Source organism: Poecile atricapillus, chromosome W (assembly GCF_030490865.1).
Source record: "Poecile atricapillus isolate bPoeAtr1 chromosome W, bPoeAtr1.hap1, whole genome shotgun sequence".
In the NCBI taxonomy this organism is placed as follows: Eukaryota; Metazoa; Chordata; class Aves; order Passeriformes; family Paridae; genus Poecile; species Poecile atricapillus.
This window is the reverse complement of record NC_081288.1, coordinates 30,549,536-30,569,549: the sequence shown is the minus strand read 5'-3', so window position 1 is coordinate 30,569,549 and position 20,014 is coordinate 30,549,536. Positions and strand designations below refer to the sequence as shown.

Sequence of the window (20,014 nt, the reverse complement as noted above, 5' to 3'; positions counted from 1 at the left end):
AAAGTACAATAACATCTTTCATCAATATCACACTGAAGGACTAAGGAGCTTCTGGGAAGTGGCATCTCCCTGATTTAATTTCTACAGTCTACAATGCACTTGTTTAGCTTGCTGCTACTCATGACTAAATAACAAATCCCAAAACCCAAATACAATCTGTGATAAAATAGACATCTGAGAAATTGAAATTGGAAATGGCATAGAACAGCATGCAGTTTCAAAATGCTTTGCAGATTGTTGGGGTATTTTAAAAAAAAATTGTATGATTTGAAAGTGCCATATATTAAGTTTGATGATTGGCAATGGTCCCTGGCATAATCTGTCATACATTTCTTCATATGAAAATGGGTCCTTATTTTGTGTTTTTGTGGGGGTCTGAAAGCAAAGAAGCAAAGATGAGCTGTAAGAGACCATGAGAAAACTAGCACCATGACAAAATGCTCTGGAATGTTTTCCAGCTCTGTCAGCAATAGTATTTGTCAAGTTAATGTGCAAGATGAAGAAGAGATATAAAGGAAGCCAGACCCAAAGAAAAGTAAAAGAAAAAAGAAATTCAAGTCTGAAAAATGTTTGCTTAGTAATTATGCAACTTTCCAAAAGGAAATGTAATTCTATGAGGTGAATGCTACAATTATTAGATCAATACAGCTATGACTAGGAAAGGAAATGGAGGGGATATTGTGAATAACTCTAGCCTTGCTGTCACATAATCATACAAGACTGTGGTTTTAAAATAATTCTCTATTTTTATTCTTTGTCAGGCCTTCCAGACCAATGCACTTACCTGCTGGAGGCTAGTTCTGAGGAGGAAATCCCAAGTTCAACATAAGTCTTAAATACTTACTTTAAAAAATGCAGATTTTCTTCCAGAAAACCTTTATAACTGGCTCACACAAAGTACAGTACAAGAGGGGTGGCAGCATGCCAATGTTGTGAGGGTACAACCCTCAAAACTTTGGGCTTCTGTGGGATTTCTAATTTGGTTTTATATTATTGAAAGTTCTACCAGATACATACAAGACAAAGACAGGGCCTCAGCTGAAAGAGGCTTAAGTCTGACAATATTGTCAGAGAAAGAGACACAAAACAGAGACAGGCGGTCTCTGTCAAGAGCCAAATTTAAAACACACAAAAGCATTGGATGTTTTCACCAATGGCTGCATTCTATTGGAAAATAAAAAACCCAACTATTTATTTTAATCATTATTTTCCTTTGAATTAAGTATAAGTTCCTTTCTTTTGTTTTTATACTTCACTTCAGCCACGCCATGGAGTAGATTCATATAGAGTTCTTCCTAGAACAATTTTTCCCTAAGGAGACCAAAAGGCTCCAAAAATTCTAAAAAAAACCAAAAAGGCCAAATTTGATCAGAATAAAAATCTGAACACACCTTTTCAAACAAAAGACTCTCTTAACTAACTAGATCACAGAAATAAAACTTATATAGGAACCAGTCCCCTCCATAGCCAATGTCCTTCCAGGGAGGGGCTTACACCTCCTTCACTCCGCATCTTCCTGAAGGGCAGCAATCTTCAGAAAACCCTCTGCCCTCCCTAAGACTCTTCCAGAACCTGTCTGAGGATTCTGCAGCTCCATTGTGTCCTACCCCAACCTGAAAGCTCTCAAAAAGCTCCTCCCAAAACAGCTCACTTGCTCCCATGGGAAGGAGGCCACCTGAGTCTTCATGACCCAATTCCTCTTCTCTTTACAGAAGATGCAGTAGCAGGAAACTGACTGGTAACTACCATTGTCAGGTGTGCTAAGCTGACAGACGAGCTGTGATGGAGGATGGTTCACTTCAGTCTCCAAAATTTCAAAGGACAATTTCTAAATTATTCAAGTTTAACTTAATCCCAGAGAAAGCTGAAATCAGTAGATGTTTTTGTGCTTGTGTTCAGGAAAGAAAACAGAAACAAGCACTGAAGTACTATGATTGTGAGATACGTAAGGGTGCAGCTAAACTTTCAGTCTCAACAAAAGCAGTTAAATTAATTTGTGAATGCAGTTAATGCTCTACAGCCTTTGTACAAGAGCCTACCAAAGAAACTGAAAAGTCCTCAGAAAAACAAAATAAAATGAACCCATAAACAAAAAATCCCCAAAACAGTGAAGGGGAATTGAGATCTCAATTATTTTCATCTGATGCAGCTGTAATTAAATCCTTGACTGAAAACCTATTCCATTCCTCCAGTGAGGGTGGCCTCCTGCACTCAAGGGAATGGAAGATGTACTTGTCCACAGAAAGAGCAGGAGAGAATGAGAGAGAGAATACATTAAAAAAAAGAAAAAAGAAAAAAGAAAAAAAGCCAGTGCTAATGACACCAAAGATATTTAAGGAAAGAGGGATAGAAAAGGAATAGAAAGGAGTTCTGGTTCTGCAGCTGTCTATGCATTTCCCATTTATGAATAATTTGGTAACAGGTACAAACAATGTTAGGTTTCTAAGCAGCTTCAGCAGAAGAGAGGAAACAGTTTTCCAGTGCATCTCCTTCCATACTGTCTATGCAGCAGCGTTTACTGGGGCTCATGCCATTTTTCATCTGTTTATCTACTATCTCCTTTGTTTCATAGTAACGAGAATTCTGCTTCCTGAAATAGTAAAAGAGCAAGATTCTAATAGAGAGCATAGTGGGCTGTGGAGAAAGAGTTGAAAGATGGTGCAGCTCGCACCTGCGTCACGTTCACATGTGCTAAAACTAAAACACAGCTGGTTGGTTTAATTTTAGGCCTACTAGCCTTGGCAACAGCCCTTTTATCTCCAATGCCTAATTATAAAAGCCCTAAGCGCCAGTACTGTTAACTGCTTCAGCACTGAGTGCTGTTGTTTCACTGCACCCATGAAATGCATCCAGTAGCCTGGCCTTGCTTGGCACAGTATCCTAACTCTACACTCTCCAAGTACATAGCACATATACAGCTATTTCTTCCTTTCTACCTTAAGAATCCAAACTCTAATAAGTATTTTTAAGTGAGTTCAATGCTACTCAGATCTAATGAAGACACAGAAAATTATGAGATATACAAAAGAGAGAGAAGTAAATCCTGAAGCGTCATTTCTATTAATTCCAACTATAATTACCAGGCAGTAAAAAAAGCATTAAGTTAGTGGCCAAACTACCACAATAGCTGACTCAGCCTTTTTCATGTTGCTCTTTTAAGTGATCTTTTAACTTATTTTCCTTCTATCAGGTTATGTGCCAACGTCTCAAAAAAGATGGCAGGCTTTGCAAACACACAAAAAAATTTTTTTGCAGAAACTTCTATTGCTGTTTTCTCAGGATAGTAAGAACAGATGTAAAATAAGGATCACAAGAATGCTAGGATCACTTCTAAAACCTCACGGGCAAAAGGCCTTGTTTCTTTAAAACTACAATCTGTAAAAAGTAGTTTTCTAAATATTCTTAAAAGAGGGAGGACAATTTCTATCCAAAATTCTTAAATTCTGGGAGAGCATTTATTCACAAGTGGCTACCAGCCCTGTTGGGTTTAGTATCAGTTCATGGGGTTTAGTGTTACTACCTTCATTAACTGCTTCTAAACACAGAAATTACTGTTATCTCCTTCAAAGTAGTTTCTTATAAATATTCCCAGAACTAACTCATTCTCTTTATAAATATTTCTTCAAACTCTGTTATCCCTCTGCATAACAGGCCCACCAGTAATAACAGTCACATTATTTCTTTGTCCATTTCTGCCAGCCTGTCCATAGGTATCTTTCAGTCTCTGTTTCATATTTTGAAAGCTAATGTTTTGTGGCAGGGAAAAAATCTATGCTATGTTAATACTATAAACTGTAAAGTGACACTCAGAACAATGAAAAGGGGAACCAGTAAAAATTAATGAGAATGCTTAGTGATAAAATCTTAGTCTATCCTGGCAACAAGGTGAAAGAACAAATTAATTCCACTATGTCTGCATAAAGCACAAAATTAGCAAGAAACTTAAAAAATCTGCCAGTAATTGTCTGGCATCATTAATTTAATTTCTATTTCCTATAAGTCTACATGAAAGAGCCTTGTAAGCTGCTGTAGACAACCATCTGAAGACAGCAGCCTTAACGGGAATTTATTTGGAAGTCACCAAATCTCTCTTGGTAATTGCCCTTTCTTTGCATGGAATTCATTATGCACTGAAGTCGAACTCAATTATAGTACATTCAGGATTCCAAAAATTCCAGTGCTTCATTGATTTTTCAGCTACAATAGGATAAATACCCATACTTCAGTGAAGAGTATACTCAGCTGTCTTTTTTAGAGGAGTGTAGGTCAACTGTATCATCAATAGTGCTAGTACTGAATCCTGCTACTCCTGACTTTTTCAACTTCAGTTCACAGTTCAAACTTTGATGGATAAAGATTCAGTGAACATCTTTATGATGAAAAAGAATCTATGTAAGCTCCCCAAGGGAGTTCTGAAGGGACTCCTCAGGTTGTCTTAAGAGTCAGAATGGCATCTTTGTAACCATTTTTCATTCTTGCACACCACTTCTGATTATAGGCAGAGAGCAAAAATAAACAGCTGCTCATTACAAGACAGTTTCATCACACTAATAAGAGCTGAAACTACTAAGCAGTCATTTTTATACTTCAGGGCACACTTTTGAAAAAGACTGCATGTCAAAGCAACAAAAAGGATTGAAATTAATATATTTATTTTTCTCTCTGTGTGTGGTAAAGACTGAGGGCAGGTACCGAACCATTAACATGAGAAACCCATGAGATGGCATTGGGTGCTTTATTATTCACAGAGCAAGGGTACTCTGAAAAAAATGTTTGTCAGTGGAGACTGCAAGGTTATCACACTGAGGAGAAAATGGAACAATGAAGAGATAGTAAAATTAGTTTAGTTGGTGATGGGATTTTATGATGAATCTTAGATTAATATCTGAAGGATGTTTGATTCTGATGTCTAAGAAAATGGGAGTACTGACCAACTGTTTTCCTGCCACTGAAGAAGTTCTAGTATGACATTAACCCTCTGTTCTTCTACATGGTACTATGTTCATGCTGCAGCTCTGTGAGGACTTAAAGATTGAAGTTTGAGTCTGGCTCAAATTAGAAACTCCCTTCTGCTGACAGGGGAAGCCTGTGTCCTCCACACATCTCTTCCTCCTCAGTTTTCAATGCACTGTGTAGTTACCTGAGATAGAGGCAACTCTGAGACCTGAATCACACAGGAGGCAAGCTAATTAATACTACAGAAAGTATATTTATAGATTTTTAATATTGTTTCTCATTATTTTATATATATAATAAATATATATTTTGTATTCTACCAGTTCATGAGCTGAATGAGGTCACTTTGAAGTCTCATGTAAATGGGAAATATGTAAGAGAGCTGTGTAGGTGGAAGTAGGGGAGGAGGAAGGGGGGAAGTGAGGGAAAAGGCAAAGGAAAATAGGAAGGGAGAGAGGGAGACCTCAAGGCAAGCTGTTAACTGGTTCAGCTCTAATATGAATGTGCTCCTTACAGGAATACCTCTCCTACAGCCTGCAAAATTTTCATTATACTCATAGAAGCTTTGTGTTTCCAGTCCATCATCTTACTGGAAAACTTCACAGAAGCTGTTCAACTAGTTTGGAAATTATTCAGGAAAGAAAGGACACAGTATGGCCACATGACCTCATTTTCTCTAGGAAATATTCTTATAAAATACAGATATGAGGGAGCCTGTAGCATGAGCTAGTTCATGTGTAGAACCAACACTGAACTGATTAAAATGGCTTATTTAATGGTGGGAATAATCAATAGAGATGAAGATGCAGCACTGATACCTGCAAGGACCTCCTCTGTCAAACGCACTTAGTGAAAGGCTAATCTGAAAATGCAGGGAACAAATTGCACAGAAGAGAAGAAATTATGCTTAACACTAAGTTATGTTCTATCTCATGTTTCATCACTTTACTGCCATCTTCTAGAGCATAAGATTGAAGTAAACAATGAACTTCCATCAACCTGACACCGTAAAAGTACGACAGGGAATGAGAACAAATGCATGTACGAAAAATTGTATTATTTCTCCTATAATAAAAAGAAATACTGCCTGATTTTTTTGGTTTTGGTGTTGTTTATTTTATGTTGTTGTTGTTTTTTTTAAATTTAAGAAAATTGAGCAAAATATAATGAAATTGAGAAATTGTCATCATCTTTCAGTCATTTAGTTGCTATTTATGAACAAATCAAGCATTTCAATTTTAGGTTATCATTACAATTTAATGGAACTGCTATTGAAATATTACAGTATGCTATGGTGTAATGAAGAATGTAAAAAGACTAAGTATAAGTGACACGCCATGCTAATGTCAGTGATCCTCAAAAAAAGAAAGGCTTTAGTCTGAAATTCAGATATTAGACAATTTATTTTTGTTCAACTAGTCTTTTTAAATCAAAAGACTGCTCCTTTATGTAAAGAAACATGTTAAGAGTAGAAATTACTATATACAACCATATTTCTCTATTTTCTCTAACAAATGTATTATTGAATGTGGCTTACCTTGAAGTAGAGCTGCAATTTGGAGAGACTGCTGAGATGGATGTTCTTTAAGTATATCCAAAACTGTTCTACCCAAACTGTCCTTTATGTTGGTATCAATTCCTGAAAAAGAAATGGATCTGTGGTGGAATATTTAACCCTAAATGCTTCAGATTATAAATGTGTTGTATCACACTGAACTATCTGACAAATTCAAACCAAGTGGTTTTACAACTGCATTACAGCTGAAGTACAGAATACATTTCAGTTTAAAGCTTGAGTAGCCTAAAATTCACATGCTGACATGGATGTTTTTTATGTTTCCATAGAATATGGGGATATAAAGTAACCAAATTTGAGATTATTTTAACAGATTGTTCCTAAGGAACAGAGAGCCATACTGGAAAGGATATTTTGTAAAATCAATAAATTATTTGAATGTTTCTCCTACATTTCTCTCCAAACTCCAAATTCATTGGGAACTTTCTAGTCCATAGTACAAGTATGTGTTTTGAGAGCAAGACTGAAAATATTTTTATCTGTATGTTAATAAAGTTGTACTTCATGGCAACATTTTCAAAATTCATGCCATGAATAGACTGAAATATCCGTGTGTAGTATACAGGCATTATGAACAGCCACGGGATTTCCTCACACACTGTCCATACTGTTAACAAAGTAATGGCTTGCTTTAAACTGTGAATTAAGTTTGAGCATTGCCCTGAATCAGAACCTGTTGTGCGTGGTACTTGACTCTCTACCTTTGCCTTGTAGGAGTTTCCTTGGAAATTTTGCCTTATGATAAAATACTCAAGTTGTTTTTCCGCTTAGATGTGCTTTCATAAAAAGTAAAGATATTAAATGTCTTAGCAAACAAAGTGAAATTCTTCTCAGGACACTAAACAGAGAAAAATAGAGAAAGCAGGATTTAAAAGGACACTCTGAAAGCGTCCAACAGAAAAGGCTGCAATTACGGTAATTTCCTAATCCAATGGACAGTTTCCTAATTTGTTTTGTGAGAAACACAAAATTTTCTCTCTGAAAAAAACCAAAATATTACTGGGCTATTTAGCAGTGGCAGTTGACTTTCAGAGGCCAGACATACCAGCTCACATCTTTCCTTTGTAGTAGCTACCTATAACATCTTCTGACTCTTTTTGAAGAACTAGAAAAAAGGGGATTGTTAGGTATAAAAGGCAGAAGGTGGGGAGTGTTGCAAGAAGTGCAGAGCATTTGGGGTTGAAGGAGTTCACAGTGAAGATTCTACTCCACTGTCTTGACAATTGTACGCTGATAGAGGCTGTAACACATTAATCTGATAAAGGTGAGCCTTTTCTGTGGTCTAAAGGACTTCCTGTGTTTGTGTGATGTTCTCCAGTCCTTCCTTTTTTAGGAAAAAAAAGGGCCCTGCCTTTTTTAGGGCAGGTGAAGATCCCTTTCAGCCTCCTTCTTTTTCATCCAGACAGAAAAGAAACTTGGAAGGGCCTTTTTTTTTTCTGAAAACAGGCCTGAGACCAGGGATACACTAGTTGAGATTCAGCTGAAGAGCTGTGATTAGGATAAACCTTTTCTTGCAATGTATGAGTAACACCACAAGAACTGATAATAAAGACCAATGAGATCCCTCAATGTAATGGAAGTACATGAATCTACTACTATTTCTTAAGTACTTTCATTCTCATTGGTCTTACAATTTATCTGAGAAGAGAGTTATCTAGATGAGTAATTTACCTACAACAGTTCTGAAACTTATTATGCAGTAGATGGGTTGTTTGGACTTTATATCCCTGTTCTTCTTTTCTTTCAGGACAAAATGCAATTCTCAGAGACACAGTGCCTTCCCTTTTCTTCAAGGCACTCAGTTTATCCAGGAAATGAAGAAGCAGGCAGAATGGTATGTTGGCTAGGAATAGCTAACTGAAGGAAATAAATGTGAACATGAATCCTGAGGTCTCTACATCAAAGAATATTCTTGGCTGCCTTTCAGAGAGAAAAACAAAATTTTATGTAGCCATTTTGTTCTCATAATACATTTATTTTCAGAATACAGTGGCATACACTGAGTCATATATGGAATTTCTGAGTCTGAACATCACCTTTGTTCTCTGTGTATAGCAATTTCTTGTTTTAAAAGAACACTGTTTTAATGAGAAGTACATGTGATTAGATTTGAAAAGGCTGATAAAGATAAAAGTAATTCGTATAACCAAAACTTAAGGAGGCATACACCAGATTGGGAAAATTAGGGGTATTTGTTCAGTGTTTCCTGTAAATCAAATTTACCTGTTTCAAGCAAAATGCGTACTACCTCCACCTTTCCAAATAGGGCTGCTTCATGCAGGGCACTCCCTTTTTCTGTCTAGAAAAGAAATATTGTGACATTTAAAATATCAATTAATCTTTCTGTAAAGAATACACTCGGAAAATAAGTATTTATTTTTTCCCTTCTATTTTAACTACACATAAAAAACACTGAATGGGCAAGAATAAATACTAGAATACAAGATTTTTTATTATTATTCAGGACAAAAACAAAAATGCTGTCAGTTTTATAATAAAATTAATAAGTATATAAGAAAATATAATAGGAATGTAATACAGCTCCCTGTTAACAAGCCTGGGTTTATGTAAAACTCCTATTACAGGCAGTGAAAATCTACTCAGTACCATCAGTGGAACACAGCTCTTCAGCAGGGTCAGACAGTTTACATGTGGACATCTACAATTAGATGTTTTAATGTGAAACTGATCATACCCTGGGTCAATTCAGTTATACTGTGAGAGATGTCCTAGGATATTCTGGTGTCCAGCTGCTGGTCCACTTGATGTTCACATTTGATCTGCCTCACATCTGCCTCATACAGATGCCTTGAATACCCTAGGGCACCCCCAACAGCTTTTGATGCCCGTGCTTATGCCATTTAAATTCTACCTTAGATGCCTGTGACTTTGATTTTGCAGTTTTGACACAAAATTCTTTGTGAGCAGACTTTTGCTCAAATAAAATTTACAGTACTAAAAAAACCCACTATCTCTCTTAACAAGCTACATTTCTTACTGCTGTTACTGAAAAATCTGAACAAAATAGCTTTCCATCCAATAGCATTAAGCGTTAGCTAGAGCACTACTAGATCTCACTGAGTATCTGACTTACCTCTTTTGGTTTTGATAGTAAATTAGATTTTGAAATTATTTGTGGAAAATGTTAAAGGTTTTACTGCTTGAATTTGTTTTTTTTATATACTTTATCAAGTCATACTTACTATGGTGGAAAGACCTTAAAGACACACACATACAAAAACCTATTCTGAAATAAAATACTAATTCATTATTAGTTGCATCAGAGTTACAGCAATGCAATGACAGAATACTTAGAATTAATCAGAGATCCTTATATGGGATGTGAGCCCACTGTAAGTGTACATATGTCCCACCAATGCTTAGTACATGGAGATATAAAGTAGAGCATGCCCATCTATATCCTACATACCACTTATACTAACAGTGTAACAGAGAGCAGAAGGAAGTCAGTAAGAGAATATACATACAAAACACATATCTCAAAATAACTTCTAATATTTCCATTTTCAGAAACAATCCAGTTGAACATTCCCAGGTTTATTTGGAACAATAAGACTAAATATTCAGATTTACTTAGAGGTGGATTCAGAATCTTTTACTCAAACAATATCTTCAGGATACTTCCAGTTAGTGCAATTGACTTCAAAATGGGATAACTCTGCAATGACGGTGCAACCACAAAGGTACACACAGAGATTAATGTGCAGCTTGGAAATTTCTGGGAATGAGAAAAATTCTCAGAAAAGTCACAAATAGTTATAGTTCTGATAACTGAAACAGGCTTGACATCAGCAATCTATTATTCTCTTGGTGTGATATGGCACTTCCTTTGGACTGACCACTTACTGGCATGACTATTGGGTGGACCTGGCACTACTAAGATGGAGCTCTCTGTCATCAAGGAGTGTCGACAGCAGGTCAAGGGAGGTGGCTCCCCTTCTGATCACTACTGGTGGATCCACACCTGAAATGCTCTGTTCAGTTCTGGACTTCCCAGCACAAGACAGAGATGGAGCTACTAGAGAGAGACATTAAAATTGCTAAGGGACTGGAGCATCTCTTCTATGAGTAAAGGAAGAGGGAGCTGGGACAGTTTAGCTTAGACAAATGAAGGCTTACAGAGTATCTCATCACTGTGTACAAATATCTGAAGGGAGGGTGTAAAGGCTAAGCCAGGTTTGGTCGTGTCCAGTGACAGAAGAGATAATGGGGGAAAACTGAAACACAATAGGTTCTTTCAAACATAAGAATTTCTTTTGCTTTGCAGGTAACTCAGCCCTGGTACTGGTACAAGTTGTCCAGGAGAGTTGTAGGTTCTCAGTCCCTGAAGATATTCAAAAGTTGTTTGGACACAGTCTTGGGCAACTTATTCTGATTCTGCTTGAAAACGGGGAGTTGGACCTGAAGACCTCCAGAGTTCTATTCCAACCTCAACCATGCTCTGATTCTGTCAGGGGTAAGAATTAGTGATGTATACAACAGTGAAATTCACAGAGGTTCAATTGTTAGAAGAAGCCAGAGCACTAAATTTTATTTCTATGAGATTGAATTGCAGAGATGAAAATCAGTTGCACCTTGATTAAAATTGTATATATAATTCTGTACTAATAAGGAACCTTGTTTAATGAAAAAAATGGACTACATCAGTGACAACAACTTTCTATTGTTGTACCATGATCTGAGACTGAGAAAGATCAATGTTCTGGCATACTGAATCAACAGCTTTGAGGACAAGGAACAGGATCTATCCTCAGATTGCCCAGCTAAAGGGTGAAAAAGATCCTGATATGATAATTGGCATGGGCAGCAGTCTTTCCATTCATCAAAATTCCCCACTGTAGGAAAGGTAAGCAATATTTTCCTTGATGAAAGCACACATCTTGTAAGAAATTGAATTAAAACTAATATGAGAAGAGAAACTTCCTGTAGATGTATAAGGCAAAAAATCTATCTGGGGGCAATTTAAGAACCAGAAGATAGCTCTGCTATGCATAAAGGGAGTATAGGAATTTAAGCCACCTTTACACATGTAATTCCTAGAGCTGGGAGAGGAATCCAACCTTAAATGCCATTTTTTTCCCTTATATACTTACTTTCTTCCTAGATGGTATTTCCTGTCATATCAGAACATGATCCTAAAACTCTTTACAGACATTCCCACTGCCTTGTATTCTAGGGCAGTCTATGCTTTGTAACTCTGAGCTATGAGACAATAGTAATGAATGTCACATCCCAGAAATAAGATATATATTATGAACAATTTGTTCAAAAGAGGAATTTAAAAGGCACACCATATAAACAGTGCTAGGATCTGTACACTATAAAAGTGTTTTTCTGAACAAGAGGGGAAATATTACCATGAAACTGCACTAAAATAAACCTGAGAATATGGAGAAAGCACACTTGTAAGATGCAGACGTATAATCCTGCATAAGGTGTCATGGAGATGAATGATGACACAAATTTTAAAAGCCCTAGGCAGGATTTCATGGTAATAACGAATAACTAACAAGTGAATCAGATCCCTCGACCCAAAAACTATCCAGAAGGCAAAAACGTCCTTGTTACCAGAGTTCAGTTACCAAACTCTGCTTTAACTTAGAGGGAATGCTGAACCTCAGGATGAACAGGGCCAAGAGAAGTTCTGACTGGCTCAGTAGATACATCTCTCTTTGTAAATGTACATGTAGCTTACTACTTGAATGTAGAAGTAAGTTCAGAATGTTTTTCTCTTGTGCAATAGAACATTTACACAATTCACAAGGATAAAAAATATAGTTGAAAATAATTTCTATATATTATTTAAGATGTGCTAGAACTTTTAGGTAGATCTTTTTCACTTATAACAGTGTACTTGTGCACTAATATATTCTTCTTCTCTATACTACAGCAAGTTAGCTTAAGATTTATAGACAATTTTCACTGCTTTACTTCCTGAAGCTTTCATTGCCTTGGATCATATTTTCCTGGCAAAGTAAACATTACCATTATATTTGGAAAGTCAATTTTTCATGAACAAAGTGAGCTAAAGTCTGCTTGAGTTTGCATCAATGGATAATATACTGATTCTCTGGCATAAGTTTTCTGTATATGAGATACAAAGAACCAGAGCACAAATTGTGCTAAACATGTAATAAAACAGTCCCTGCCCCTGTTTACTACTAAGTACAGGTACAATGTCACAGGTGGACACATAAACTAAGCTAGGACAGAAGGACATCATCAATAAGCATACCAGAATACCCAAATCACCTTGGTGTACAATTTGCAGCCTCACAGAGAAGCACCAAGGGTTTTAATAATTACACATTTTCTTTTAATCATGTAAATATGTAAGAGCTTGTAATTAGGTCATTTGTCTAGTCCTTATTCATAGGCAGTTTGCTACAGTTCTGACATGGATTTCACACAGAATCTGAAGGACAGAATGGTAGCTTTGCAAATTTATTAATGGAATTTCCTCCATATACAGTGGGAGCAAAAAGGAAGCGGCACAGCTTTTTGCAGAACTACCAGTGACAAGCAGTGGAAATTGCCATCATTATTGGAACAGACAGGGAAGGCAAATAGGGATAGATGAAAGCTGGATAAACAGAAGGGGCCAAGATTTTAGGGTATTTTTAATTATTAAACTACTGTTTACATGAAACATACTGAACTGTGTAGGATCTTGATTTACTGAAGGCCCAAAATCTATCATTCAATCAAATCCTGCTTATTTTTCATATGTTTCAATTTAAATGAAAACTTCAAAGCATAAAGAGATGGAGCAGATTTGGGTTGCCCTCTCCTAAATAACTCTGGATTGAAGGATAGTGGATAAACCTGGAAAATTAATAAAATATTTGATTAATTAAATAAAAAATTAAATGCTGTCTTTTATTCGCCCAAATTTTTGCTGTGATTAAAAGTGCTCAGGGAGTACAGAAGAGAAAGATAAGATGGCTAAAGTAAACCTCCCATTTAAACAAATACATCTTTAAAATTACAGAGTGATACAAGACAGGGTACTCATATTATCATTGCTAAACATTCTGAGAGGTCTTTACTGGTGATAAATTGAATTTATTTAACACATTTGAATGTGTACAAAATTGTTTACCACATAAAATATTACTTTGTAAAATGTTCTTTCTCGATCAGCGATGCAGATCAATTTAATTAATAACAAAATAGCTGAGTTTAGTTTTAAGTGACAGGCTGATAATTTGTGTTCTCCTCAATTCAATAAGCTGCCAGTAATTATCAACAGAATTTTTCAGAGGCTATAGCAGTAATAAGTTAACAGTAGGTACAGAGCCAAATTACCAATATGCTAAGATGCTAAATGAAAAGGAACATATTGATAGAAAATATGTATTCCAGCAAGAAAATAAATAAATGATATTTCCTTATGTCAAATAGGACAAAAGCAGAAGGAACAAGATAACCTAGTGCAAAGCAAAAAAAAAATAAAAATCACCCTGCCTCTTTATAATGTCCAAAAAAAAAAAAAATCCAAGAATATATATCAATTAAAAGCAATTAGAATAAAATTAAGTTTTTAAAAAAGTAAGCCAAATAATTTTAGTGTAGATGTCAAAGAGATCACTATTATTAAAAGAACCTTTCATTTCTTAAAAATTGAAAAAAAAAAAAAAATGCAGCCACTGTATTTTTTAAAGACCAGTGAAAAACTTTTAGTATAACTATAGATAAAAATGGCTTAGGAGAATTCACAGCAGTGCTAAAATTATCTAGATTACATAAGAGGAAGAACACATTTCATAAAAACATTGTGTAATATTTTGCCCTCATGTAACCATCAGTTTGGAAGTTGCTGTGACAGAGACTATTTTCCTTCAATTATTCTATTTCTTAAATATCAGTTCAGGCATCAGTTTCTGAATTTTTCCTCATTCACTTGCTAGAGATATAAGTGAAATTTACGTTCAGAAACATGCATTTGAAAGTTCTATGTTGCTGTAGCATTAAACTTTTCTAGAATACTGAAGATGTAGCAATAGTAAAAGAAAGATAAAAAAATTAGCTGCTTACATTAACCTTTGCAAGTGTCTCTCTAGTAAAGAAAATCAAAATCAAATTAAATTGAAAGCTTGATGAGTGGAAAATTCACAAGCAGACAAATCACACAGAAGTGTTTCACTTTAAAATTGTTTGAAGCAAGTAGCAACACTAATTCAAAACATGCAAGAGATAATAAAAGTAGTAAAACAATTTTACCACATTTTCTGTTGGAAGACACTTATGAATGTCCACTTTTGATCTTAAAATACACTAATATTTTTGATTTGCTTTGTTGTTTTGGTGTTTTTTAATCTGTCTTTTCTTCTCCACTTCACATTCTTTTTCTCAAAAAAATTCTCTCTTTTTCTTTTTCTTCTGTTTCTCAAAAAACATGATCTTGATGAAGAATCCAGAAATAAAAGTGTATGGAATCCAGGTCCAATCTTTCTATATAAAAGGGAATTTTCTGTATAAAGGAGTTTGATTAAATGCACCTAAGGCTTGAAATGGATATAAATTTTAATTAAAGTTTTGACAAAGTTTGCAAGATTTGTTCACAGATTGACAGAATCTTTTGAGCTGGAAGTGACCCAGAAGGATCAAATCCAACTCTTGAGTGAATGGCCCATACAGGGACTGAACCCATAACTTCAGTGTTTTTACCAGCAGGCTCTATCCAACTGCTAAGTGGGAGAGAATGTCTGAATGTGACTCTAACGTAGATGTAATTACGTTTGGTTGGTTGCTTGCTTTATCTGAAAACAGATATAAACTTGAAATAACTTAATTCAAAGCATATTTTATACAACAAGAGAGACACAGAAAGGAAGTGACTTCATATATGAAGATTATATCCACTCTGCAACAAACATAGTGCTATCAGCCAAATCAAGAGAAATCATAAGGTTGAGGTAACATTTCGGAACACATAAAAGAATCCAGCACTCTGTAGTTAAAAGGCATGAACACCTTCCAGTACAAAGAACTGAACAAAAAATTCACTGCTTCTGTACCTTGTGTCTCTTCCCATCTACGTCTATTTTATTTAAAGTTACCCCTTTAATGTCACTATAACTTAGAGTGCATAAAACTAGACACACCAAACAGTTGACAGGTTGGAGTCAGTAGCTGCAAGAGTGTACTGCTATAGAATTTTCTTTTAGATCTATAAAACAAGTGTTTAGAAATTCAGAAAATCAAAATTGTTACTACTTACCAACTTGAGTTTAGAATGGAATAATTAGAGGAAAATGAGCTCTCAGTGAAAAACTGTTTTAGATTGCTGTGATGACGAATGGCCATAGCTTTAGATAATCAGCTTATGACCTTTACAGCCACTGCTGCAGAAAATATATTTATATACAGTTACAGGAATGGTTGACATGCTTTGTGTATCTACATGTCTCAAGACACCATTAAAACATGCACTCAGCTTTGAAGATATGTATCTTTCTTTTAACACATTGTTTGAGTTGTCACCTTGCAGCATTTCCAACAAAGTAAATGCAAGTGTATGTTAAAGAAAAAAAAAAAAGGGGAAGGGAGGGAGGGAGGGAGGGAGGGAGGGAGGGAAGGAGGGAAGGAGGGAAGGAGGGAAGGAGGGAAGGAGGGAAGGAGGGAAGGAGGGAAGGAGGGAAGGAGGGAAGGAGGGAAGGAGGGAAGGAGGGAAGGAGGGAAGGAGGGAAGGAGGGAAGGAGGGAAGGAAGGAAGGAAGGAAGGAAGGAAGGAAGGAAGGAAGGAAGGAAGGAAGGAAGGAAGGAAGGAAGGAAGGAAGGAAGGAAGGAAGGAAGGAAGGAAGGAAGGAAGGAAGGAAGGAAGGAAGGAAGGAAGGAAGGAAGGAAGGAAGGAAGGAAGGAAGGAAGGAAGGAAGGAAGGAAGGAAGGAAGGAAGGAAGGAAGGAAGGAAGGAAGGAAGGAAGGAAGGAAGGAAGGAAGGAAGGAAGGAAGGAAGGAAGGAAGGAAGGAAGGAAGGAAGGAAGGAAGGAAGGAAGGAAGGAAGGAAGGAAGGAAGGAATTACACACTAACTTGGCAGCTGACATCCATTCCAGCCTCCAGAAGCACCTGTACGACAGCTTTGTGGCCATTACGAGCAGCAAGATGCAAAGGGGTGTGTTTTCTTGTATTACAGTTCATCAGATTTGGATATGCTTTGATGATCATTTTTACAACGCGCAGACGTCCATAAAGTGCTGCCAGATCCAGAGGTGTTTCCAGTTTGTTGTTTCGTATTGTGGGGTCTGTCAGCTCTTCTAGCAGAACAGCAACAACTTCTGAATGACCGTACTGAGCTGCACAATGCAGTGCTGTTTCATTTTCATTGTTCTGTTAAAAAAAAAACCCAAAAGCTTCAGAAATTCATGTTTAATCCACAATAGAAATGCTCAGTAACTATAAATTGCCTCCATGAGATCACTACAGAGGCAGGTTTTGTAGTATAATGTATGGTAATGTATGTTAAATGCTTCAGAATTACTCCACTGAAATTTTAATAATAACACATTAATACTTCAGCTTGTGGCTCTCAAGCAGATGAGTTCCCTATGAGTCTACATTGCTCCCAATCCATTTTAACATGTCCCTCAAAACCTTGTAACTCATGATATGCCAAAATCTGTAACCTTCCTTGATTCAGCTGTTCCTGAAATTATGATTGAGTCCTTCTCTTAAAAATACTCTGACAGTGAAGTCTCTCTTCTTGCTTTTGCTGGTTTTGTACCATAGCTGTTTGTTATTAGAGAAATAGAATTACAGAGAAAAATTGTGCAATGCAAATGTATCAGGCACAAGTTAGTTTCACGTATCACTATACAAAGTTACTATCCAGACAACAATAAAAACTCGCAAGACAAAATAGCACCTGTAGAAAGACTTAGAATCACATAATTAGAATTATGTATGTGTTCTAAGGCATGTGAGTATGTGTATGCTGTGGACTGAACAGGTTTTTGCTTTGTAAAACAATGACCCCACCTCCAAGCGTTTCCAAAAACATTACTCAATAAACTTAATAATAAGTATTGAGAATAAGGATCATATTTTTAAATTGTTTTCTTCCAGTCATGTCTGTATACCTGCGGTGCCAAAGAGACAAACAACTTCAGGCAAAGAGGAAAGAAATAGTTTATCAAGCTCTCTGAATTCTATATGTCATCTATATTATTAATATATTACATGTAGACTTTACAAAGCTTTAAAATACACCAGACTCTATAAATTGTAGAAGTATGTACATTGAATGCCTCTTCTGATAAATTATTTATAAAATGTTGTGACAGTTTACTAATGTAAAAGTACAAAACCAAGAAGCTAATGTGCTTATTTTATTTATTTTAAATTATTATTATAAATAATTTAATGTAAATTCAGGAAAGATACTAAAGAAGGGTAGAGATATCATTCTAAAGGAACGAAAAGTGATAAATCTGAACCCGTAGTTCTATTTCTCATGGAGTCAGCTGAAGAAAGTTCAGGGGACAGAGAACTGAAAACAGAAAAAAACAATTGTCTTTTGAAAGACAGAAAGAGTCAGAGATTCAGAGAAATTAGGCTTTGGACTCTTACTCAAAAGCTAGCTAGGATAAGAATATACATGTTGCACAGTAAAAACTAGAAAGGAGGAAAAGGGAAGATCTATTTTTTATTAATGATGTTTCTAATTCTGTAACCCAGAACTCAAATCTTGGGTTTGTGGTTTTAACAGCATTGCTGTCATTTTCATCTCTTGCAATCTAAGACGACTCAGATGAACTTGGGAAAGAGAAGAGACAGATCAATACATTCAGGTAAATCAATGCTGCAGTCAAACTCATGGGGTGTCTGCAGCACCACACAAGACCTGAGAGACTGGAATGTGTTTCCTGCTAAACTGCAACACAGAGGCTGGAGAACATCCAGGTGGAAAGTGAGAAGCTTCCACGGGCAGACATGGTTTGATGACTGGTAAGTATTTAGATCATTGTGCATTATTCAGACTACCATGTGGGCTTTCTTTGTTATAAAGACCAGAAATTCAGATTAAAATATATATACTGTCACAATACTATATTGCTGCAATGTTTTATCAACTACCTGAAACTTGGTTTGGTTTGGTTTGGTTTGGTTTGGTTTGGTTTGGTTTGGTTTGGTTTGGTTTGGTTTGGTTTGGTTTGGTTTGGAGGGGAGGGGAGGGGAGGGGAGGGGAGGGGAGGGGAGGGGAGGGGAGGGGAGGGGAGGGGAGGGGAGGGGAGGGGAGGGGAGGGGAGGGGAGGGGAGGGGAGGGGAGGGGAGGGGAGGGGAGGGGAGGGGAGGGGAGGGGAGGGGAGGGGAGGGGAGGTTCGGAGGGGAGAGGTTCGGAGAGGAGAGGTTCGGAGAGGAGAGGTTCGGAGAGGTTCGGAGAGGAGAGGTTCGGAGAGGTTCGGAGAGGTTCGGAGAGGTTCGGAGAGGTTCGGAGAGGTTCGGAGAGGTTCGGAGAGGTTCGGAGAGGAGAGGAGAGGAGAGGAGAGGAGAGGAGAGGAGAGGAGAGGAGAGGAGAGGAGAGGAGAGGAGAGGAGAGGAGAGGAGAGACAAAAAAATTCTCCAATAGATTGGTAATAATTTAGTGCTGTTGCCTGTATTTTCACTTCCAAGCATAAACAATTGTTTCTGGAGTACAGAAAGTTTATGTGTTAACAGTCATTGCAAATGAGCAGGTAATCAGCTATAAAGTAACTGCATGTGAATTACTATTCTGTAATTAGAGCTTTAAATTTGATATCCAAGGACCAAATAATACATCAAGTGCTGATGAAAAAGACTAGAATCCTCGTAGAAATTTCATATACTTCGCAATATATTAGCAACTACAAGACAGATTCTATGACTGAATGGTTCTAGAAAAAGAAAGATCAAGAAATAAGAACCAACTAAAGACATACAAAATGTAAGGTAAAAAGAATAGACCAATATTATGCAAACATAGTATTAAAAAAGTCTCTAATATTCTCTAATAATATTTTTATTATTAAAATGGTTACTCTTATGTCCAAAGGACCTTGTTCAGAAATAAGGAAAGCATTCTATGATTCAGCTTTTAACCTTTTAAAAATTTTCTTCATTATTTGTTACAAGGGTCTTTTTATGGGCATAATCCTGACCTTCTGTAGCCTTTCTCTGAATCTCTTCTCTTCCACATACAGCCAGAACTCAGGCTGGTGTGGCTGCAAACTGAATTGTGCCTTCACAGCTCTGCATCTCATCAGTATTTCAGGCTGTGCTACATCATTTAGCTGCTAAGGATGTGTGCCACTGCAAAATGTACAGCGTATCTTGAGGTCTATTCATTACAGGGCAGATTAGCAAATACATTATAGAGACAGTTATTGTAGCTTGGCAGTCTGATAGTGAAGAAGTACAGGAAGTATCAAGAAAATGAATGGCTATCATGAATATTATATAGGCCCTTGTGAAGCCACTATTAAACTGTGGGTAAATTCAGGA

General features: G+C 36.6%; 1 protein-coding gene across 2 annotated transcripts in view; it reads right to left on the bottom strand.

Annotated features, from left to right (window-relative positions):
* LOC131591713 (ankyrin repeat and sterile alpha motif domain-containing protein 1B-like) overlaps positions 1-20,014 on the bottom strand; it is a 407,097-nt gene that overhangs the window by 333,479 nt on the left and 53,604 nt on the right. The window contains exons 1-5 of one of the 2 annotated variants that reach the window (XM_058862674.1): positions 16,586-16,720; positions 13,264-13,378; positions 13,074-13,078; positions 8,756-8,831; positions 6,494-6,595 (exon numbers count right to left, since the gene is read on the bottom strand). In XM_058862674.1, the coding sequence (XP_058718657.1) occupies positions 6,494-6,595; positions 8,756-8,831; positions 13,074-13,078; positions 13,264-13,378; positions 16,586-16,720 (433 nt within the window). Of the gene's footprint in view, positions 1-6,493; positions 6,596-8,755; positions 8,832-13,073; positions 13,079-13,263; positions 13,379-16,585; positions 16,883-20,014 lie in introns of those variants that run through there. The other variant, XM_058862673.1, reaches the window with a different exon arrangement.